Raw genomic sequence first — 25,655 nt, forward strand, 5'->3', positions numbered from 1 at the left:
CGCAATCAATATGTGAAAGAGTGAGTCTATCCATTCTAGCTAATCCCAGTTAGTGAAAGGCAAATCTGAAAGGTGTTTGTTTGGTTTGGATATGCATCCAAAAATTCAGAGGCTTATCAAAACCTCTTTGGACTAGAAATGTTACCTGGAACTCTAATGCTTCTGGGCACAGGTTTGAAATGTCTTTTTGGCATAATGTTTTGAAGTATGGGGCTGACAAAGTATTGAAGCAGTTTGCTGCAGAAATTGCAAATGAGCTTTCTTTCTGGGTGACAGCAGGGCAAGGTATCTACCTCCCTAAATTCAAAGACTAAATCTTAGATACTTTGCAACTCAATATTTAATCACTGATTTCTTTTTTCTGTCACAATGTATTTACAGTACCAGTAAAGCTGTACAATAACTGTAAGTAAACATTGGTAGCTTCTGTATGTTACTTATCTTAAGAGCAAATTTAATTTGTGTGGTTTTTAAAAAAAAAGAGTAATTTTTAAATATTTTCCATAGTCCACATTGAATTAAGCCTTTGTTGTTATCCTTCTCGAGGTTAACTCCTGAGAGTGATGCTCATGTTGCAAAATGCTTTCAAATGTAGGCTCTATTCATGTTTTGATTTTTTTTTTTTAGTTTTCTGCTTTCCTACTCATCAAATCTCTTCCTTTCCTTCAAAAATTATAAAGTTTTTGTTTTGGTGTGTTAGATAACAACTGTATCATATTTGATTCCCATTTGCTTTTCAAATAATGCTTCACTGGCTTGAATAATTGCCTTTGCTACAATTTAGTATGATAGAATTTTGTGTGTTATGAATTTTGGTGTATACATCTCTGGGGGAAAAAAAGTTGTGGTGCTTTTTAAAAATGATTCCTTGGCAACAAGCAGGCTGAATTCAGGGTTGCCATGATACTAATTAAAAAAAAAAATGAGGCATTGGCCAGCTTGCTATTTGTGACTTTTCTGTACTGTAGCTTGCAAGCTGAATTCTAGGTATGAAAGCTGTTTAAGGCAGTTTATTCTTTGAAATCCATAAAAGCAGACAGCTTTTCAGTATGATGAAGGTTTTCTGAATACAAAGAATATAAAACAAAAAATGACTGCATGTTGTGTACAAAGATACGGCTTTACAAAGCTGATTAGCAATAGAGAGAAGGCCGTTCATTAAATCAAAATCAGCATAGATCATCCTTAAAGGGGTTTTATAGTTACTTTATATATACATCTGTTACAAGCCACTTCATCAACACGCTATCATCAACACGCTTTGAATTAAGGCAACTTGAGAAGTTCATCCTCTTATGGGACAAAATACACTTGTTTTTTTTCCATATGAAAATAGGTATAATTCCTTCTTTAGTATTCATTTTTATTTTTTAGAAATAAGCTTAAGCCAATAACCAACATATAAATCCTTGGAATGTTGCACTGTAATGAGAAGCTAAGTTCATTTTGAATACAATCATTATATTTTCAGTAATTATCACACAAACATAAATATAAGATGATAAAGGTGGATATATTAAGTTGATATGGAGGATCATTTAAAGAGTTGTCAATATTGGAGAGAAATGTGTGGACCTAAAGTACCAAAGTGTAAAGAGTGCAAGAAAATGGCTGAAAATGGTACAAAGGATGTAATGGACACTACTGCTAAATTTTTTTTTTTTTTTTTTTTTTTTTATTTTATCCACCTATTGTTTCATCCTATACTTGGATTGTAAGCTCTTTGGGTAAGGAACCATCTTTTTGTTGTGTGTTATGACTACCACAATAAGGCTTCTATCCCTGATTGGGATGTGTAGGTGCTTCTGCAATAGGGATGTGTAGGTGCTTCTGCAATAAACAAATCATGGTGTAAGGCTTGATTGATGCCGGCTGCTCCATAGGTGTTGTGTGGTGTTGAAATAATGTTCACTGCTGGACTATAAGAATTTGTAAAACTGTACAAACAGTAATTTTAAGTTTGTAGCGGTGTACTTGTGAAATTACCATCTTAGTATATGTGCTCTAGTTACATTTCCACAAAGATATGATTCTAACAGGTGTTGCATACCGACAGCATTATCAACATCTGATTTATTTTTTTAAGTAGCAAATCTCATGGTAAAAAGTTTCTAATCTTCATAGTTGCAGAGAAAAGCTCAAAAACATGCATGTGAAAGGCTCAAAAACCAGAAAGCAAATAAAAATAACACTAATATGTCAGATCTCATGACTTCTAAGCCAATTACATGGTTTTTGGAACTCTCTGCACCAGTACTGCTCATTGACTTAATATAGAGGTGAGTGTATTTGGAACATTTCTGGACTTTTAACTCAGTTGCCTTTAAGTGGCGCTGGGCAGAATCATTACAGTGTAAATTCAAAACAAAATAAAATGCCTTGAATGTTGAGACTACAAAAATAGTCTGTCTGACTTTTGTCATTACAATAGTACATCCCCTTATTTGTTTGTACCTAAAAATGTTTACCTCCCATACTAGTTCTTTATTACAAGGTAGCTTTAGCATTGTGATCCAAATGATACTTAAATATTTGGTATAAAAAGTAAGCATTTTTTTTCTTTTTAAAAAATTCCTATATTGTGGCTCCTTCAAATCTGCAATCCACTTCCACGGTTAGTTAAAAATACAGTAAATTCCTGCCCTCCTGCATGGGGAGCTATTTGGGCACGTAAGTGTGAAACAGGAACAAAAACAAGTGAAATGGTAGTCCCTATAATTGGAATAGGAAACATAATTGCGAAAGGTGGTAATGTTTTGACAGATTGCACCCATATTATTTCAGAAAACTTTACTCCTTGCTGACACATTACCTCCAGAAACTCTATATGTGCAAATTATGTAAACCTTGTTAGTTCTACTGTAGATCGACAAGTTGAGGATACATTTTGAGTACTTTGGATGAGCCACTCTTCTCCCCCCCCTTGCCTTCTTTTCCCCACCCACATTCATCATGAAATGCCTGGTTGCTTGTACAGCTGAGAATAAAGATGTCACCAGTGGGGGAAGAGGTAGGCTTTAACAAGTAACTAGGAGCCAGAATTCCTGGCTATGAGTCTCATTTCTTAACTTTGGACAAGTCACTTAACTTCACCTCTTTATGTATCTATACTTGCCTACCTTAGACATGTTTTGGTTTTAAATAATGTTTGTAAAGTGTTCTGAAGATGGAAAAGTAGTTTAGGACAGATGGTTCTGGGGTTTTGTTCAGGGTTTTAAACATTTTTTTAAAAGGCAACATTACATTTGTCTCATGTTTTGAGTACCTTCTTTTTGCGGTTGAGCAAAGAAAATCATAGTTGAAACTGATAATTTCACCATGCCTGGTTTTTGTGGCACTCAAGAAATTTGAATATCCATGCACTGCTCTTAAAGAAAACTGCATTTTATATTATGGTATTAAAGAAGCCTGTTGCCAAATTCTTAGAGTTAAATATAAAGATTGGAGAGTCTTCACCTTGCCTGACTGCCAATATAGGGTCAACTTCTGGTTCCAGTTTTTCCAAATACTACCTAGTATTTAAATATGCGAGAGAATGTGGAGACAAGGGTTTTAAAGCAAATTCTAATCTAGTATGTTAAATTTGACAGTGGTTTAATATATGAATGCATTCTGTACATAGTTTTCTAGTAAATGACGCTGTTCATAGTAAACAGCGTTAAATTAACAAATTCCAGTAATACACCATTTTTTACTGTGGCATTTTAAGCATGCAGTTTTAGTCAAGCTCGCAAAGGCCTTATGCTAAACTCAATGACATTTCCGTCTGTAATGCGATAACTTTTGATTCTTCTTTGAGTAACGTCCCTATGGATGCTCCACTGTACGTGTATCTGCATCCCTGCAACTCCTATTGGAGATATTAGGTAGCTGTGCCCTTTCAGCCCATGCATATGCTAGTCTGGAGGCAGAGCACGAGACGGCTATCTAGCACTCTCAGGTGAACTGTCCTTGATTCTTTCTCAACTGCCTTTGGCCTGAGACAGAGTATTTAGCAGAGTTCAAGTGACAATTTATTTCTAATCTTTATTCACAGTTAATAGTGTAGCTAGTAGAGTTTCCGGTAGTTAGGTTAATACTTCCCCTTTTTTCCTTATGTATATTGAACGAAAAACTTTTTTTTTCTTTGATTGTTTGAAGACAGTTACCTCCCTGTCCTTAACTTTTTCTTCATTTCTTCCCTTTTGGGAAGTGAAACTGAAAAAGGGTATGCCCAGCTCCCCTGGGATTAAACGCTGTCTCTCTTGCAGAGAAGCTATTCCAGTCACCAACAGCCATTCACACTGTAGTCACTGCCTCAGAGAGTCCCAAGCACCACAGGAGTGCACTTGCTGCCTGAAATTAAAATCAAAAGCAAGACAAAACCATGAACTGAAGCTCAGATTCCTTATGATGGAAAGTTCACTTAGATCAGCCTCCGACCCTGGACAAAGGACAACCCCCTCCCCACACACACAGCCCCCAACAAGACATCAACATCCTCAGGGCAGCACTCTCAGGTAGCTTCAGAGAGGAAATCTGGTGATGCTTTTTGGAAAAGCTCAAAAAAGAGGGCTACACATTACCAAACTAAACAATTACCTAGGGAAAAAGAGATCCCTGGCAAGGTCGAACACCTTGGTACCAACCGAACTGCAGCTGGGTATCCATGAAGCTATAGGCTCCTTAGGTACCAGTTCAGCAAGCAAGCCTAAAGACCTGAAGTGCTCAGGCTCAGGGACATGGGAACCATCAGGGGAAAAGAGAAGAAGAGTGCACTAACTTCACTAAAACGGCACCGTCAGAGACAAGGAGAGCCTCGGGATCAAGCACCTTGACCACACAAAAGACTAGACCACCGTCTTCTGAACCTTCATTGGACCACAGAAAACTACTGTTCACTCCCTCTACACCAGCAGTCTTCTTTCAGCAGACCTTAACAGTACTGACTACTACCATGGTACCACAGAAATTCTGTTTCTCCAAAGACCTGTTGGTCCCAGAAATGCCACAATCCCCGTAACTTGGTACCAACACAACTGCAGTACCGACTACATCTTGGTCCCCTGAATTCTGTCAAATCTGTCAAATGATGAAGAAAAGGAGGATGATGACATATATTCAGTCTCATTGGAAAGCTCCCCAGGGCAATATCAAGGGACCAGTCACCTAGAAACAGGCACAGAGACACAGTACCAACATGAGAAACAGTCTTCCTCTATCCTGATGTGAGCCCCAGAGGTAGGCTGACAATGCGTCCCAGTATGGTCACTGTGGTGGTGCAAAGGGCATACATAGGTGGTGCTACTCAAGGGTGGTCATACCAAGAGGATGACCATCTTCTTCAGCTTCCTTTCTAAACCCCCTGATCCTCAAGAGGAGACTTTTCAGAAACAGGAAGCAAGACTGCACAAGGCGATTACTCTAGCAACAAACATCTCCTCATCCTTTCCTGACTAAGCCATTATGCTTCCTCTGCTAACCATGGCAGATGACTTCAAACAGTTTCAGGATCTAACTACAATAATAGCAGACTTACTTCAGCTCCTCCTCAAAGAAATGAGAGTCACAACATGAGCTGCTTGACATCCTGAATATGCCTCATCAGCTCATATTGCACTCTCTATCAACAAGGCCCTACTAAGTCCAGCAAAAACCATCTGGGAAACACCAGCTACGATATCGCCCACATGCAAAAGGGCAGATAAAAAGTATTATGTCCCCTCTTAGGATGTGGACTTTTTATTTTCCCATCCATCCCCAAATTCTCTTGTTGTAGATGCTGTAAATAAATGTGACAGACAGCACTTCGCTAAATCAATACCCTATGACAAGGACTGGAAATCATACTCATCAGCAACCCTATAATTTAGCATTGCTAATTATCAAGTCCTTAAGGTGAAATATAATCACATCAGTTACTTGAAGCTCAACACTTTTATTGAACATCTCACAAATGATCACAAACAAAGCAATACCAAGCCATTATTGCTGAGGGTCAACTTCTTGCGAGGACATCATTGCAGGCCTCATTAGGTGCTGCTGATGCAGCTGTCTGTTCCATATCAACAGCAGTAGTAATGAGGAGAGCTTTGTGGCTTCCCCTTTCCGGTCTCAAGAGAAGTCTAAACTACTGTGGAGGATCTTCCATTCGAATGATCCAAACTGTTTGTAGAAAAAACAGACGAATCGACTCAAGCCATGTTGCATTTTCTGGGGATTTATATGCCTGTACAGAAAAAGAAATACAGCAAATCTCAGACATCACAAAGATCCCAAATTGCTCAGTTCCCTCCACCCTAGAGATACTATGAAACCCAGTGGAAAAGGCAATGAATACAAAAACAAAGACTGACAGCACCCCAAGCCTCAACTTCACAACCAACAACATCAAACCATATAACAGACAAGTGGATACTGGAGATCATCTCCAATGGCTATTCAATCCACTTTTCCTCCCTTCCCATCCCTCTTAAGGGACCTCATGAGCACCTGTTACATCAGGAGACAAACCATATCCTAAACCTAGGTGTTATAGAACCAGCTCACAATCAACGCAAAGGGAAGGGTTTCTATTCCAAAAGTTCCTGATACTGGAAAAGAATGGTGGATGGAGAACCATTCTGGATCTGAGATCACTCAACAGGTATGTAAAGACAATGATTCAAGTTGGTTATCAGGAATAATTCTGTTGCTGGACCAGGGAGACTGGTTCTTAGCTCTTGACTTAAAAGATGCTTATTTTCAAATCACAATCCAACCATCACAAGAGATTTCTAAGATTCATCCGGGGTCAAGACCATTTGCAATACAAGGTACTTCCATTTGGCCTATCTACACCCAGAGTGTTCTTGAAGGTCCTGTGTGTGGTAGCAGCACATCTTCACAAACTAGGAATTTATATTTCTGTATTTAGATGACTGTCTACTCAAGGCACAATCCTTTACCACCGCTGCCACACTGTCAGGCACACAAGAAACTATAGATGTATTCATGCAGCTGGGACAGCAACTAAGTCTACGTTTATACTGACGGCGGCAATATCGCCGCCGCCAGATCAATCTTTCAGGATCGATTGAGTGGTCAGTGAGACCTGCTCAATTGATCAGGAAGTCGACTGCGTAAGTCCACCCCCTCAAGTAGCGTAGCACTGAGTCGACGGGAACGCTGTTCCCGTCGGCTCAGCGCAGTGTGAACAGTGCGCAGAAGGGAAGCTGAGCAGTCGACGTCAGTTATGCAAACTACTCTGCCGCCGAATCGCGCGGTCAGTGTGAACCAGCCCTGAATGTTCAAAAATCAACTCTTACTCCAGGACATCATCTAGAATTCAGAGGAACCTATCTAGATATAATAAAGGCCAAAGCCTTCCTTCCTCCTACACAAGCTCAACACCTTAACCAACTTAGTCAACACAATCAAGCCCAGCCCCCAGATGTTGGCCAGAAATTGCCTTTAGCTACTGGGACACATAGTGGTGAGTACCTTTGTAATAGGTCATGCATGACTCCACATGTATTGCCTTCAAAGATGGCTCAAAACAGTTTACACACCAAACAGAAATGGGTTGAACAAACTGCTGTCGATGCCCTCAACAGTCAAAAATGATCTTGAATTGTGGAAAGATCCGCAGAATGTCTGTGCAGTGGTTCCCTTCACTCAGCCACCTCTGACATGGATACCGACAATAGACACATCTGTTGAGGTGGGGAGCTCATTTAGATAACCATACAGTTCAAGGAAAATGATCCCTCTTCGAATCAACACTGCATATCAACCTGCTAGAGTGCAGTGTGGTCAAGAACACCCGTTTGCATTTCCTATCACTGATCAAAAGCAAACATATAAAGATTATGACAGACAACATAGCATGTATGTTTTACATAAATCTCCAGGGAGGAGCAAGATCACCTTCCCTTTGTGCCGAGGCAGTGAAACTATGGAATTGGTGCATTCAACACAGCATCAACATATCAGCAACCTGCCTTTTGGGCTTATGGAACACCACACTGGACACCCTCGTAGGAATTTTTCTCAGGAGCACAAATGGGAAATAGACCCTGCTATTCTCCGTAGCATATTTCAGCATTGGGGAGTCCCAGAAATAGACTTATTTGCCACAGCCAAAAACAACAACATGCTCTCAGTTCTGCTCCAGAGCCAGACTGAGTCATCATTGTCTTAGAGATGCCTTTCACTGGAATACAGGTTTCCTTTACGCCTTTCCTCCAATTCCTCTAATATCAAAGCTTCTGCGCAGGATAAGAAAAGAGCAGAGGTCATAGTTCCCATGGGCCAAGACAATTACATGGTTCCCATACTTTACTCAGTTAGCGATGTGCCTGTTGATTGCTCTTCATCCCTTTCCTCACCTCCTTTCTCAGAATTCAGGACAGATCTGTCACCCCAACTTGCAGGTTTTCTGACTCAAGGTATGGCTCCTTGATGGTTCAAAAGCAGGGAGATGTCCTGTTCAGAGGATATGGATGAGATGCTATTATATAGCAGAAAAATAATGCATCACACGTATATTCAAAAGTGGAAAAGATTCCAATTCTGGTGTGACTCAAAACACGTTACTCCCACATCCTTTCCCCTCCCACTAGTGCTAGACTACATTCTAAATCTAAAAAAGGCAGGATTATCTCTAAATTCAGTAAAGGTGCATCTCGCATCAATAATGATCTTCCATCATAAGATAAATGGCTATTCCGTATTCTCTTATCCTACAGCTAAAAGTTTCCCCAAGGATATAGGTAACTTATTCCCACAGATCAGATGTCCTACACCAACATAGGACCATAACGTCCTCAATTGCTTCACAAGGCCTCCCTTTGAACCCATGGCCACATGCTTGCTTACATATTTATCTATGAAAACGTTGTTCTTAGTAGCCATAATCTCGGCTTGAAGGTTCAGAGAAATAGGGACTCTAATGGCACGCTCCCCCCTTTACAGTTTTTTTCAGAGATAAGGTTACATTGCAACCACACACCAAATTCCTCCCAAAAATATCTTCCACATAAACCAATTTATACACCTTCTAGCCTTCTTCCCCACTGGGACACGAGAGGCCATATTATATACACTTTACATCAGGAGAGCATTGGCATTCTATTTGGATAGAACAAAGCCTTTCAGAAAATCTCCTAAACTATTCCTTTCTATTGTAGAAAGATCTAAAGGATCCTCAATCATTAAGCAAAGATTCTCTAAACGGATATCAGGCTGTGTGACCTGTTGCTATTGTATTCACAAACTCCAACCTCCATCTGGAGTTTGAATTCATTCTGCGAGATCTGTTTCCACTTCCATAGCCCTCATCAAAAACATTCCCATCACGGAAATATGCAAGCAGCAACTTGGGCATCTGCTCATATTTTTGCTGAACATTATGTAGTCACCCATGACTCAGCATCCGATGCCATGTTTGGCTCCACCTTATCAATATTAGCCTTGATGCCAAAGCCCCACCCCTCCGTCAGGGGTACTGCTACGGAGTTACCTACGGTGGAGCCACCTATAGGGATGCTACTCCCAAAAGAAGAAGGGTTACTCATCTTGTGCAGTAATTGTTTTTCTCTGAGATGTATCCCCCTATGGGTGCTCCATTACCCACACTCCTTCCCTCTACTTCAGAGTTCTTACCAACGAGCTCTGTGGTAGAAAAGGAACTAAGCCTATGTCTACATTGATGGTGGCATTGTCAGGCACCGCTGGACTGATTCTGTGGGATCAATTGAGCAGCAGGTAGATCCACTCAATCGATCCGGAAGTCAACGCTGTTAATCCACCCCCGCCAAAAGAGTAACACTGCATTGACAGGAGGGCATTTCCCATCAGCCCAGCATAGTGAGGATACTGCAGTAAGTAGAAGTTAGGAGGTTGACATATCTCCTGATGACTGCTGCTGAATTTTACCGGCAGTATAGATATAGCCTAAGAGTGGTTTGCCCACGCGGTGCTAAATAGCCTCGCAGCAGAGCATGAGACAGGAAGAGTGCATGTGCGGGTCGAACGGATGTTGCTACCTAAAATCTCTGATCTGAGGCGCCGGGACATGGATACATCTACAGTGTATCACCCATAGGGGGACACATCTTGAAGAACCACAGTAACTGCACAAAGTGAGTAACCCTTTCATGCTGCATCTGATCAATGCCAGCATTTCAGGAAGTGCTGTAAGCATCAGTGGACAGAACACTTGATTTGGGGGGAAATTGGAAAACCAAAAGGGGAACAATGGGAGACACATGGAGCCCTGCCATATGATTAGCAGAACCACAGCTTCAAGCACCTCTGCAATTGTCAGAAAATCAAAGAACTGGTTGATGGCACCCAATAACACCTTCCAGCCTAGTTTCCCATCTCATATTTTCCCATTAGTTTAACATGTTGACACCCTAAATGATTTATCTCTCAGACAGAAAGAATGATGATGATGGGGAGAAAGGGGATATGCACACAGCCCCTCAAATGCGGGGTGGGGGGTTCAGAGAATTGGGGGATGGCATAAGGGAAGTTGCAAGGAGTCCCTGAAATACAATGCAATGGGGGATGCACAGGGAACTAGGAAGGAGAAATGCAAGGAGCTATTGGTGTGTGCAATAAGATCAGCCTGCACAAGCTATGAAGGGCTTCTCTATGCTAACACTTAGTTTGCAGCAAGCTGGGGTGTAAATCTACCCTGTGCTAGTATGCAATGCACTAAATGTCCATGTGGAACTTACTGCCATGTATTAAAAAAATCTGTCATATGCTTTGTTCTACCCTACTTTAAAATGGAAATAGATCAAAGTGCACTACACTTAAGTGAATGGCAGCAGGGTCCGCATGGGCATTTAGTGCATGGCAGGCTAGTGTGGGGTAGAATTACACCCCAGCTTGCTGCAAACTATGTATTCAAATAGACAAGCCAGAAGCGTGTGATCCTCCTGGTAAGTACTCGGAAATGAGGAAATGCCAAAAGCAAGGTTAGGTTCATAACTTGAATCTATGCCCTTTTGTATGTGAAACTACAGTAATCTCTAATTACATGATTGTATTGTGTTTCTCAAATTAATTACGCAGTGTTTCTTTGATCTCAGGGGAAATTTGCATGTTATGTGATTTTGAAAGACTCATAACTTGGTCAAATCAAAACCTTTTTTTCTGGAACAAGGTAAGTTTCTGCCCCCAATAAGGACTTTTTCATGCCAGACTTCACTTTTCAACCGGTAGATTTATTTCAGCTGTTGGGTTATGCAAAAGTGATTAGACTTCTTTGTAATAATAGAAAGTGTATCCCTCTTCACACTTCAACCTCCTGCTCAAAAGCAGTTAATTGTTTGCTCATTTCTCCCTCCAAAAATCAATTTGGGACAGAGGCAAGGGCCTCAAACCTGCAGTGGTATCTTGCCTCACAAGTTCTTATGCTCAGTGTGACTCTGTAGGGGTGGTCTGGGTTGCAGGATGGGAAGTTGCTAGGAAAACCGCTGTCTCAACTTTATAATGGCAACTGTTGTGAAATGTGAGCTGTAGCAAGCTATGACTGGTGTGCTAGTATACTAACAGTGAAATAAAATTTCCTGTGTCATAAACTTTCAGCAGACTGGACTTTTTTGCTTAGTAGTAGCAATGTTATATTGGCCTTCGTTGAGGGATATCTGACTCATTCACTCCTATGGTGATAGTAAAGCAATAACTGCATTTTTAAAATTGAAAAAATTGGCTGTGTAGGATCAGAAGTTTCAAAATCCCTGAAATATCTCAGATGTTAAATTAATCACCAAGGATCTCTTGAAATGCCACATCACCTCTAGACACCATAAACATGAAGGTATTCATAAGGCAATCTGAACAACAAAATAGAGTTAAACTTATAGCAGCCTTAACGTATTTACTCTTTTCTGTTGGTTTCCGGTGGTTTTCCTCTGCATGATTTCTGTTTCCTGTTCAGAGAGCTAAATTCATGTTGCTGGTTTTGTTATGGTTTGTCTACACATGGACAAGAATATCTATTGCACTTTAAATTCATGCCCCACATTAATCTGAATTAATTTTCAAGTGTAGATAATCCCTTAGTTGTTGTATGGTGTACACAAATGTACTTGTGCATTAGGAATCAATCCTCACTAGTTTACCTTTATGCATCTCTCCATCCAGGCATCTTAAAGTGTCTTCTGATATTTATTAAACATTTCAAAGCCCTGTGATGTTAAATATGACTAGCCTTAGACATACCAGTAAGAGTTACTTGTGATTGTCTCATAAGAATATCTCCTAGGACTGCACTAAAGAGCAATAGTAGCTTTTTAATTTGGCTATATATTAGCTGATCTATAACAATATTGAAAACTTTTCTTAATGTTCTTTAATGTTAGGACTTCAACTGATCATGACTTCTGGCAGATTAGACCGTGATGCAATACAGTCTTGTCATTCAGTGTGGCAAGTGATGGGGAATACAAAAATGAGGATGGGCTAATCTTGGACATCTTCCAAAACCTGCAGATGCCTAGGTTAGACAGCTTCAGCACAGTTCATTGTTGTACAGTCATTTTTGCTTAGTCTGCGATGCTCATTAGGGAATCTCATAGTCTGGATCCAGTGCAGATCAGAATGCTGACAATTTGCCACTGCACAGTTTGGGAGTTGACTGAGTTGGCACAAACAAAACTTCAAAATAAAGTTGTCTACTTGGATCAATTTAGTTCTGATATTGATCTTCAACCAGGTAATCTAGATGGTGTAATTGCTGATAACATATTTTAATCATTCTGAAAAATGTAATAGAAACAGTATTTACTTGATATTAGTGTCTAGGAGGAGTCAGTCTCTCCTATCCTTGATTCTGGAATGGAAATTTCTGATAAATTGAAGAGATCTGTTAAAATATTACTTCATGAAGGCTAACATCTGAAAAAGGAGGTTGCCCAGATATATTTCCTCTTTTAACATTTGGGATATATCAGCAAGTAGAGGTAATAGGCTCAAAGTTACCACAAGGCCCATCATGTACCACTTCAAATTAAAGCTGAAATCTTAATGAAAAGCTTTGGGTCTGAGTAGTGTGGAAGTTACTACCTAGCTTATATCTCAATGTGTGCTTTCATAATACCAAAATACATGGTCATACTTTTCAGATGCTTCCACAGATGATACATTTTTAATCACCTCTTAGAATAAGGGCAAAGTATATTTTATTATCAGTAGCTTATAACAAGTTGGTCCCAGAAGTTGCTCTTCTTATGTATGGCAAAGCCATACTTTTGTGGTTGGTTTGCCTTCCCTCGACATGTGACTCTGGGGCAAGGGAAATAGAAAATCCATAATCAGAAACTGTTGATTGATTAGAATCGATTGATTCTAATATTTGATCTCCTGTATAGATTTAAAGAACAATGCAGGAAACATCGCAGTCAACATATCTTTTTCTTTGCTGTTAAAAAAACATAATTCTTCATTTTAATCTCTGCATTTTATCACTTAAGAATGTAAGAATGGCCATACTGAGTCACACCAATGGTCCATCTAGCCCAGTATCCTGTCTTACGACAGAATGTTTTCAAAATCACTTTTAAAAACATGCAGCTTTTCATAAAGCATTTGGGCCTGATGAAAAGCCATGTGAAACGAGCAGCACCCGACCTCGCTGATACAACAGTGTTTTTTTTCCAACTCTATGTAATGTAATTGAAACTGACTTGGCAGGAAGGTAATGTTGAAGCTGACAAGCTTGATTATAGAACTTTATTTTGTTTTGAATGAACAGAATCCGTAGTTGCAAGTCCATTATCACTAGCTAATCTTTATTTGACAAAGGCTTGCCTTTGAGAAATGTGTCCAAAATTAGAAAATAGGTAATTTATGGTATTCTGACACTGATGAAGATGAATGAATAGCCATAAAGCAGTGGGAGACTGGAATTCCTGGTGTGTTTGGAACTGAAAGCTAAACTATGTGCTGACTAAGTTTTAGTAATATTCTTATATGCTTTTCAGCCATTTAACTTCTATTGCCTTCTAAACTAAAGACTTGCTGAAAACTTTAGAGAAAAGACTGACTGGCAATACTGATTTGTGATGAATACATTTATTCTGATTTTGGTTTTCCTCCAACCTCTCCCTCTCTTTTCCACACCTCGTCTGAAAATGACATTTGCTTGTATCTGTATTTTAATTTTGAAATGGCTCGCTTTCGGCTAGAGAAACACAAGTGTAATGTCTGAAAAGCCACTTTCTTAGCTTTGTGAGAATATGTTTAGACTTTACTTGCAAAAAAATAAAAACCCAAAACAAAACAAAAACAAAACAAAAGAGAACCTTCACATCTTTGTAGTTGGGTTTGGGAGGGTTGGATTCTCCTCCTCCCCTGACCGATCCAGGCCTCTTACATCCTTTGGAAAAATGTCTGGTTTTGTGTAGCTGCTATAACTTTAATTAAAAAACAAAACTTTCACTATTGGGAGTGAAGGCAAAGGAAGCAGAAATTTCCAGATTCACAGCCCAGTCTTTTCATTTAGGAGATCAAGAGGGCCAATGTTTGTTGCAGGAGGTCTCCAAGAAAACTCTTGTCTCTTAGACAAACCAGCTTCACCTCTGCGATAGACAGTTTGATTGTGCCAGAAGTTCAGAATAGTCGATCACAGTCCTCATTCTAGAACCCTAGGTGATCTTTTAAGTATCTCAGCCCATAAGTGATGGAGGGCTTGAACTCGATGCAATATTCATTGATGGAAAAATTTCCCGTTTGTCTGCATATAGATAAGGCAATTTGGATGATGGGGGGGGAAAGAAGGAGGAAGGCAAACTGAAAGCAAATATATTATGTTTATCTGACTTTTTGAAAGTGGAGTGAGATTGACTCAGCATAGAAAGTTATTGGAGATACATTTTCCCAGGTATTGTCTCTTTATTGTCAACAGTTGGTGTGTGGGTTTTTGTTTTTTGTTTTTATCTAAGCTGGTAATTGAACTAGATAGGGCAGCTTGGTAATAGAAATTCTATTTTTATCAACCTCGCATATTGCACTTTATTTCTTTCCCCACAGCTATATATTTTCCCCAAATGGGCAATAATACAAGAGACTTCCTATCCTGGATAAATTAAAATTGCTGACTGAAGTGCAACTGTGGTTCATGATGGCATTTTTCTGTCAGCATTACTTTCATCACAGACCTTTTTGTCTTTTCTTGCCACTGGAAACAGTAAATGTTTTTCAAATATTTCTGTAAACAAAATAAGTCAGTATCATAATGCAAACAGATGGCAGTTTAAGCCACTGAACAGAACTTTTTACTTACGTTGTCAGATGAGCCTAATTTGGACCTAGCCAAATTTCTCCTTATTTATAGAGACTTTTAAGTACAAACTGTCTTCCTACTCTGGTGTATTAAAGAGTAGACTTTAATATGTATCAGAAACTTGACTTTGGCATCAGTTGTACTTTAAGTGTCTACTGTAATTTTTGGCTTGGGAAATATTCTGTTTTTACAGATGTTACTTTTAATACATAAATGGAATGTGGTTTTATAGACTCTCTAATTCTCCAGGCTCCAAATTGTTTTAGAATGAGTTGCATATGAATACTGCAGTATTCTCTGGGAATTGTTTGGATACTGCTTTGATTCACTTTTAGTTTCAGTATACATCAGTATTGCACTGCTACCTATTTTTCTTCCTTGCTGCTCGTCTTCTACAGTTGTCCTCAACCTCAAATAGCAGTTACTGTTAAGTAGCAAGAGTGGGAGTGAAGCTTTCATAGACTGAAGCCTGAATGGACTACAGTGATTATCTAGTCTTACCACCTGCATAACACATGCCAAAGAATTTCACCAAACAATTCTTAAATCAAGCCCATAACTTCTGGGTAAGCTAAAGCAGTGGTCCTTAACCTTTCCAGACTACCGTGCCCCTTTCAGGAGTCTGATTTGTCTTGCATATTCCCAACTTTCACCTCACTTAAAAACTTACTTGTTTACAAAATCAGACATAAAATACAGAAGTGTCACGGCACACTATTACTAAAAAATTGCTTACTTTCTCATTTTTACCATATAATTGTAAGATAAATCCATTGGAATATAAATATTGTACTTGCATTTCAGTGTACAGTTTATAGAGCTGTATAAACAAGTTGTTGTCTATATGAAATTTTAGTTTGTACTGACTTTGCTAGTGCTTTTTATATAGCCTATTGTAAAACTAGGCAAATATCTAGATGAGCTGATGTACCCCCTAGAATACCTCTATATACCCCTGGTTGAGAACCACTGAGTTAGAGTATATCTTTATTTTTAGAGAGACACCCTGTTTGTTTCTGTGGTTAATTATTAATAATTTTCAAATATTCACCTTATTTCTGGTCTGAATTTGTCCTAGCTTCATCTTCCAGTTATTAGATTTTGTTATGCCTTTGTCTGCCTTGTTTAAAAAAAAAATAAAAATCCTCTATCGTGGGAACTCCTCATGTAGATATTGTAGACTAAGATCAAGCTAACACTTAACCTTCTTTTGGAGGAAGTGAATAGACTGAGCCTCTTTAGACTCTCACTGCAAGGAAGGTTTTCCAGACCCAAGGGAGTGTAAGAGGTTGCAGATTTGGGGGATTATTTCCAACACAAAAGGAAGACCTGAAGTTATGGTGAATCTGTATGTAATTGACTTAACCCAAAACATTCAAATTTTTAAAACAGATTAAGCGTATAAGCACCACTTGATCCAACAAAAGGCAATTTCTCAGTCAGAAAGCACATCTGATATATATTCTATATGGGATCTGCTCAGCTGGGACATGGAACAGAGCTATATGTTTGAGCTGGAAACATCTTTATCTGAATGTTGGGACTGAAGATTTATCATGTCCTTATGTAAAAGGCTATGATTCCCCCTGTAGCCACTATGTGACAGATAATTGATCCATCCCAATAGTACACCACACTGACGCACCATCATCATCTTGGAATTTTAACCCAGAACAACCTTTTACAGCAAGGTCAAACTGTTAAGATGTTCTGAAACTACCATTTAAGCAACATTATTGATTTCTGGTACTGTGATCACAAACATCAGTTGCAGTCGTCACCCCTTTCTGCTCTACAGGGAAGTGAATCAGCTTGTATTAGATCCTCTTTTTTTCCTTTCTCATAAGATAATCTTTCCTGAATCTGAAAGCTTTTTACCACCACTTGCAAAGCAAACCTCTAATGCACATGAAACTTGAATTCTGTGCACAAAAGCCATTTCTGTAATGGAACAGAAGAGTCTGTGGTTCAACCTGTACCATGCATACAAAAATACCTATAAAATAAGCTTAAACTGTATACCAGTAGTACTATGCTGTAAAAAGGCATGTATGCCACTTCATAGCCATGCTTGTTAAATTAGTCACTAGTTTTTCTGGACTAAGCACATAAGATGTTAAAAACTTTTTGGTTGATATTTAGGCTAAAAGCCATCTAACCTTACTTAATATGCTCTCTCTTGCGCGAAATAACTTGCTATTATGCTTTTGGTTGATGTCATATTTCAAATATATTTTTAAAAATGAATATTGTGTCATTATACTTCATCTTGAATCCCTTCAAGACAGAGGCAGATGAAATGGATTCCCTAATACTGTGGTAAAAGAACAAGAGGGACATGGTTTAGGCCTGTTTATTTTCTTGAGGCATGAGGACTTTTGTCATAGCATCCCTAGCCTTCTGGTCATTTGGTTGGAATTCTTTTTGAGAAATGAATTTTTTAATCTTGTAGATAACAATGAAGCAAAAAACACTATTGGCAAATACTAACACACAAAGTAACTTTTACTTATCCTTTTGTTAGCTTAGAACTTATTAGTGAATTTGAACCACTGTCTTCAGTAACTTTCAGTGCAACTTTAACCACTGCAGGAGAAACAGCCCAAAATACTTTAATGTCACCGTGAATCCAGACTTACAGGAGTCATTAATAGAGTTTTCCCATTGTTTTGATACCATTTTTTAAAATCTCTTTCAGAAAACGAAGACTGCCTGCATCATGTTGTTCATGAACGTTTAGGGGAGCTGCTACGTGTCCTAAAGGCAGTGATAAGTAAACATCAGACACTCAATTCAGTTGACATTCTTAGTGCTGCAGGAACAGTCATCGCAAAGGTAAAAGGTAAGGAAATATCACCTCTTAAATTCAGGAAAAACTAAACTAGTAATTTATAACACCAAGGTCTGTTGTTTCCATGTATTAGCTATGGAACAATAAAACTTTATGATCTAGATTGCATATATACAAAAGGAAAACAGCCTTATTCAAATTATTTTAAACTTTTCAGTAGACCAGTATGTTTTAAAGTCTGTCTCTTCTTCCCATCTCTCCCCCAAGTCAGGTGTAATATTAAATAAGCGTGCTGTCCCATTTTTAATAAAGGAAAAGTTGAATTACAGTACTACAGGAAGCAAAATTGTAATAACACTGTGTTTCAAAATCGAAGGCTCTTTATATCAATCTTTAACTGTACATCTATGTAATTGAGATTAAAACTAGTGTATTTGTCATCACATGAGATTTATCTCCCTGAATAGGTTTACTATGATCTTCCAGCAAAAATTCCTCTTTATAATATTAGATTTCAACTGGTTCATAATGTAAGTGTATAGAGAAGATATGCTGAATTCATACCCTGATTTGAAGAAACTTCCAGATCAGTTATGCTTGCTAAGATATATGTAATCCCAAAACTGGAGGGGGCTGGCGAGGCCAAATTTGAGATGAGAGCACTGTGACCCCATGCACCAGAGACCAAGTAGCAAGGCCCACAGTGGGAAGCTGAGCCCCCAGCCATTCGTGATGAACAGGAGCCACTACCCGTAGTAGTGGCTCATATCCCTCACGGGTGGCTGTGGGCGGGCATGCTCTGCAGCTCCCCATGCCTTTCACCCCCATAGACAAGACTTGTCCTACTTGAGCCACTAGAAGTGTTGGGAGGTATGCTTTGATACAACGTTCTGTCTAGTCCTGGAACAATCCAGTCCCCCAGAAAGTTACTGTGGAGCCAACTAGTGCTGTTGTCACTAGGCTCTGCCTGCATGATATGGAGAATGCTCTGAGGTGTGGGTAAAAATCCCATTTGCTTTTCTTCCTCTGCCAAGAGCCAAGTGGAGGATTCTCTGTGCTGACATCTTATGTTTCTTTATGTAACTTTTTTCTTGCTCAAGGTATTTTCTCTGGTCCTACTTGTAATCTTTGTAGTGAGGCCCAACATATTCTTTTTTCCCCTCCTCTCTGGTATAGATATTTGCTGCTATGTCAGTCAAGAACACTGTTGGGTTTATCTGTTTCATTGTCATGCATGGAGGTAAAGCTTCTGATGTCTATTTTCTTGCCAAGTAGCTCCTCCTGCTTGTGCTTTAGAAGTACTGCAGACACTAGAACCCTAGTCTTCTGTCTCTTCATGGTGCAAATAGAGTTTCCTGTAGAGCTCTCCCTGAGATTAGTGGAATTTTGACTTCAGAGGAATCACCAGTTTGGTACTTACTGTCAGAGCAAGTAACCTGAATTTCTAATGTAAAAACAAGCAGAAGAATAAACTTTAAAAATCACTCTCACCCTGTCCCCTGCCCCCCAAAATCCTTTTGGGACTGCCTACGTGTATCACAGACTGGTTACAAACCCCATTTGGCTTTCTTTGCAGGTTATCTTTAAAAACTTTAGTCCATGTAATTAGTTCACTTACATCATAAATAGACTGATAACTAGAGTTCAGTTTAGTGCTTGTTAATCTGAACATACACTGTTAGTCCATTTGGTTCATGCAAAGTTTGAAACTAGATGGTCATTTTTATCAGCAGTTGAGAGTAATAGAGCTACAGCACAGTGTTTTAGGTAGGAAAGTAAACCACAAGTGAAAAACAATTGTATATTGTGTAGTAGTGGGGCTGCAGATTATATATTTTATAAAAATAGCAGAGTAGTCTTCATAAACTTAGTAAAAGTTATGGTTTTAGCAGGAAGTGTTGTGTAATGTCAGAGGTATGAAAACACAGCTATACTCCTTTAAATACTGTATATATAAATTCCACTGCCTCCTCAGCCCACTGAGGGGGCACTTACCACCTGCAGCAGCATCCTTGGACACTCAGAAATCAAAAATCATGGGGACACAGAAAAATCACAGTATACATGACACTTTTACCCTCAAAACAGACCTGCCCCTTAGTAACGAGTTATATGAAAATAATACTATCAATGTGCATTAAATAAAAACGGTCAAAGCATAACAGTGCAGTTGTATCATCCAGCCTTTGATCGGCAGGTGAACCCAGCTAGGTCCAATAGCATAGCTCTAACTTTTTATGTATACATGAAGAATTGGCATGCAGCCATAGCTCATTTAGAGAATCTACGGCCATGTCTACATGATAAGCTTATATCAGTATAACTATGTCACTTGGGTGTGAAAAATCCACAGGCCTGCGATGTAGTTATACCAACCTAACCCTTGATGTAGACAGTGCTATATCAATGGGAGAGCTTCTCCTACCAATATAACTACTACTTGTTGGGGAGATGGATTAACTATGCCAACAGGAGAAGCTCTCCCTTTGGCACAGTAGCATCTTCACTAACGCACTACAGCAATGCAGCTGCACCCTGCACTGTACGTAAAGACAAGCCCTACGTATGGTCTGTCTTAGTGGAATGGGAGACCTTTCCACAGGGAAAATGGGTGTGATGCACCGTGATTTTTGATTTTGTTACATTATGTGACAATCTTTGCCCTTGAGCTGGAATGGAACCAAAGTTCCAACGTATTGCTAGTTTGAATGCATCACACTTCTTGAAGAACTGTCTCAGATGAGATTAAAAACCCAAGGTGCTGATCATTTTTGGTATTTAAAGTTCAGTAGAACTTTTTGCACATTTGGGAGGGTCTGCTTTGGTGACCTGCCTAAATTCTAATGTGTGGCTACTTTCCTTCTACCTACTGTAAGTTCCCCCCTTTCTTTTAATCAAATACAGTATTCATCACTTGCTGGATATCAAAAGACAAATTAAAAATGTTTATTACTGTTTGTCTTAGTCATTAACTGTTCTCCTCGTTTGCCTGGGGATTTAAATTTGAGTTATGTGAATGGTGCTCTTTCAAACTGTGCCTGAAATTTTATTTTTCCCCAAACAGAAGAATTCACACTTGTATAAAAATGATCTCACTTCCCCTAAAGTATAATATGTACTGAATGCAAAGTCCCTTTTGTCCTGCTCAGCTCAACTTTTTTTGAGCTTCTTTGCCAGATTGCTGGAGGGCTGAAGAACCTTCCCATCAGTCTTAAAGGACCCACTTTCTGTAATTCCATTGTGAAGGGGAAGGAAACTGCCCAGGAAAAATCAGGTAGAAGTTAAAAGCATGAAAGTAATTGACTTTTACAGAAAATACTTTAAACCCATAGAAAGAAAATAATGAAGAAAGATAACCTATGGGTCATGAATCATGCTGCTGTACTCTAGCACAGATATTCTCTGATATGCTTTGAGAATGGCTCAAAACTATCTGCATCACTTACTATTAAATTCTGTAGGACTCTTCCACAAGGGTGGTGGTAAGGTGGGTACTTTGTCTCAAGGCTGGCGTATCCCTCCTGATGCCTGTCCTCCTTCCCCCCACCGGAGACCTGATGCAGAACTGTAGTTGTCACCGCCTCAGTTTGCCTAGTGAGGCATTTTTGTAGTGAAGAGTGCCCTTCAGTCTAATTTATTCAACCAAAGGCCAGTCACATGCAAGCAAATCGTTGCTGGGGGGCAGAGTTAATCTTAGGCTCATTGTCCCATCTAAATCCATCCATCTTCCCTATCTTTGCTTCTTATCAGTAAGGCTCTCTCAGTTCAGGCCCACCCCCACCTGGAGAGGCTCTTGCCATCACATGGGGGATGGATTCCTTCTCTGGACTCAGGACTCCCCCAGAGGTAAAACCACTGCAGCTGTTTCCAGAGTGGCATGTAGTTCCTCTCTGCTCTGGACCACCTGCTACGGTTTGGTAAGGTCCTTTTGCTGAGACCAGTTATCCTTAAGGACTTGGCACTCTTTGCTCCCCTTTTGGAACCTGTTTGGTTTCGGAGTACCTTTCCTAGGTCCCCTTTCCTGGTGAGCTCCCTAACCAGCTTCCCTGAGAATTCCTGCTCCTCCGGAGCTTCCTTCCTGTCTTCTGGAAGTCTTCTTGATTAGTGAATCCTCATAATCCTTTATTAGGGTCAGATGGGTGTTCCCTAGCTAATTAATTGCTACCCAGCCAAGAAGGCAATTAACTACTCACAGGTGGATCTGGGTTGGCTTGTTCTCCTAAGCAGAGCCTATCACAGGTAGGCTGGGAGCCTGGTCACATCAGGGGCCAGCTACCCTGTGACAGGCCTGTTTACAGCATGTATGCTTTGTGTGCAGCATGTGCTTTGTGCCAGCTCTTGATGCCTAAGGTAATTTTATAGAAGTAGGCATCTGTCTTAATGTGAGCTCTCAACCACAGGAGTCTTTGTACGGCCTGTTCTGTGGTCATGAAGTAGATGGACTCTCCTCCCGCACTTCCTAACTTAATTCCTTGTCCTGTGTCACCACCATTCTCCAACTGCATGGATGCTCTAAACTAGTTTGGGAAGTTGGGGGTGAGAGGTCTAAAACTGCTGGCTGGCCCATGGTCAGAAAAGCTGAGTAGGGCAAGCCAAATGTCTGTATGAGCTTCTCTTTACATAGCAACTACGGGAGTGGATTCTTACACTTTTTGGGAGAGGCTGCCTCTTGAGCCATTTTCCCAAGCAGACTGCAAAGAATTATGCACCTGAGAAGTGCCTTCAGTGCTGAAGTCCTTTTTAAGAAGAATTTTCCCACTTGGGATACAGTTTAAAGTTCATGAGCAATCCTGAATGTAAGCCTCTGATCAAACAGTGCAACGCATAGAACTGTTCAAATATTTCAAATTTGACTCCCCAGTTGAGATAATTGGACAACTTGCAAACATGTCCTCTCTCTCCCCCTAGTTAGTCTGATGCAAACAAGTTATAAATGTGGAGCCAAATTCACTGCAGTGACTGCTGTGGAGATGTGCTTTCTTATGCCATCAGTGAATTTGAGCCTTAGTTCTTTATACCAGCTTTAAAAAATAAATCTTATTGCAAAGTTCTGGTGGGAGTTTCATTTGTAGCTGATGTCTAGAAAAGCATGGATTGCAGCCGTTGCACAGCCAATGTATGTTTGCTTTTACATGTGGAAAAGAGGTACAGTGGGGTGTTAGGGACTGGAGGATTATTGGTAGAAATAGAAGGATGATAAAATCAGCCCTAAAATGGTGTTTGGAAATTGTTCACAACTGAATATTTTCAGATTAATGGCAAAAGAATAAGCTCTAGCAGTAACTTCTGCTTTTTTTAACAGGACACCTTGTCACACTTAAATCATGTTAATAGAAATGTGTCAGTATCTCAACTAATTAAATAGATGAATATGGAAGGTCGGTTTACTTTTAGTTGGGCAGTTTTTCCTATGTCAGTCAATATGCCAAGATAAAAACTGCCATGATAAACTGCGATAGAAAATTAGACCTTCCAATAAGTTACATTGTGCTTTTATCCTAAGGATCCCTAGCAAATGATATTGCAACATTGTTGCATACACTACATTTGTCCTTAAATATTTATGAAAAATTGTATATTCCTAAAATGTGCACAGTTATGCATCTCAGGGCATATGTACATCACGCAGTGAATATGTTGTATTAAGAAACAAAGGAAAAAGATCTTCCCTCCAATAAGCTCAGACTCATATATCCTCCCTAAGGCAAAAGCTTAGAAAAAAAGTTGTTTTTCCTCAGCTCCTAAAAGTAACAAACTGGCAGTGGGAAACAGCTGCGCTAGTAAATGCCATCATAACATAAGCATGATTTGTCTCCGTAGCCATATACTGTTGTGTTGACAATTGTCAGTTGGTCACAATTAATCCTAGCATTCCTTAATTAACATGTACTAAGGCAGGTGCAGACAAGTCCTCTTTCAGATCAGCTGAGCAGAGAATTCCAGTGTTGAGGGCTTGCAATGAAAATGCCCGGTCCCAGTGTTAAATCTACGCACTGTTGGCTTGAGAGTACCACTGCTATTCAGAAGTGAATAGGAAGTTAAAGCAGGCCTGTGAGAATTATGCTGGAGGGAGTGAATGGACCCCAATTTCCAAGGGATGTTGCGGCACCAAGAGGAGTTCAGTTTGTCTAATCAGCTGAAAGGGCTGAGACTAAGGAGCACGGTAGAGAGGACTGAAAATAGAAATGTGAGGTTTGAGTATCTTACCAAGCACCTTTTCTTAACCTCTTGTTGGAAGATACATATACAAATGCAAGTGAACCTTCATTGAACAAAAGAACTACAGCTACAAAGCTTCAAGTAATTGAGACACTGTATTTTACTTTGAGAAGGCCATTATTTAAAGACCTGGGAATACAAAAACCAGTGTGCCTCCAGAATCATCCAGTTAAGGATGTAAAACGAAATTGTATGATCTTGTTGTATAGCTAACTAGTAACTGAATCAACTGGCAATAGAGGGAGGCTAGAGTTGTATTTATCTTGTTGAGAAAAAGGAGTAGTGATGATGCTGTTAGCTCTGTCCAATTGGGTATGTTAGAATTAGCCTTTGAAGAAAGAAAATCACACACAAGGTTTGTCAGTAGAGCTATACCAGCAAACCCACCTACTGTGGACACAGTTAGGCTGATGTATCTGCGTCTGCATTCTGGATCTTGCCAGACATAGCTATATCAGAAAAAAATCACACCCTAACCAACATAGCTCTACTGGGAAAACTTTTAAGTGGAGCCCAGACCATACTTTGAATGTCTCCTCATTCAAAAGAGCAGATTCACAATCTCTCTTGGCTTTAGGGAAACATTGGTAAGTATTTCCAGTGCTGGAATTCCTATTTCTAAAAATATTCATAATCATAGGGTTCCAAACAGTCTGTTTTGTGTTAGGCATTTTATTGGATTAAGCTTCTGATTTCTTTGACCTATAAAATCTGAAACCTGTTTTATAGTGTTTTGATTTGCTTAGTCAAACTGACTGTCAGTACATATTGCCTCTTTTTTCCTTTCAGAATATAACTCACCTTTGATATATTACACATATTGCCTTTCAGGCAGTAGATGGCAGATCTTAATGTGTTATCTTTATGGTGTGACTTAAAAAATTAACATTTTTCCCTTGCAAATGCTATTAAGTTGCATGATCACTTTGAAACTTACACCACTATAGATAGTTGCCATTTCCAGACATGGAAATATTACTACAGTCCATTGTTATCAGTAGCTATTGTGTGCAGTCAGGATGTCCTGGGGAAAGAGTGTGCATGTTTAAAGTTGATGTTAAGTACATCAGCAGTGCAGTAATAAGAGACATGAAGAAAACTGTCCATATCCAACTCTATTGGTAGGAATTTTTGGGAATCTTATTAGGAGAGAGGTGGGGGTCCTGAAATTCTTTTGTCATATAATTTTTGTTACCCCACTGAATGTGATGGAATCTGAAAGGGAAAGATTTCTCCATCACTGAAAATGAAAAACTATCAAGAGTGAGCAGCAGTCTTCCTGGAACAGGAAAGCTGATTCTTAGTGCAGACAGCCTTTCTTTAGGGTGAGGTTGTATGTTATACATTTCACTAATACATTGAGAGGAGCACTGCTTCTCTTTAAAA

General features: G+C 39.5%; 1 protein-coding gene across 2 annotated transcripts in view; it reads left to right on the forward strand.

Moving 5' to 3' along the window:
- ARHGAP29 (Rho GTPase activating protein 29) overlaps positions 1-25,655 on the forward strand; it is an 84,588-nt gene that overhangs the window by 30,462 nt on the left and 28,471 nt on the right. For both annotated transcript variants that reach the window (XM_067538437.1, XM_067538436.1), the window contains exon 3: positions 17,958-18,101. In XM_067538437.1, coding sequence (XP_067394538.1) covers positions 17,958-18,101 — 144 coding nt within the window. The remainder of the gene's footprint in view (positions 1-17,957; positions 18,102-25,655) is intronic.

The sequence above is a fragment of the Emydura macquarii genome, unplaced genomic scaffold (assembly GCF_026122565.2).
Source record: "Emydura macquarii macquarii isolate MOO-44397 ecotype Brisbane River unplaced genomic scaffold, CSIRO-AGI_Emac_v2 contig_480, whole genome shotgun sequence".
Lineage (NCBI taxonomy): Eukaryota > Metazoa > Chordata > Testudines > Chelidae > Emydura > Emydura macquarii.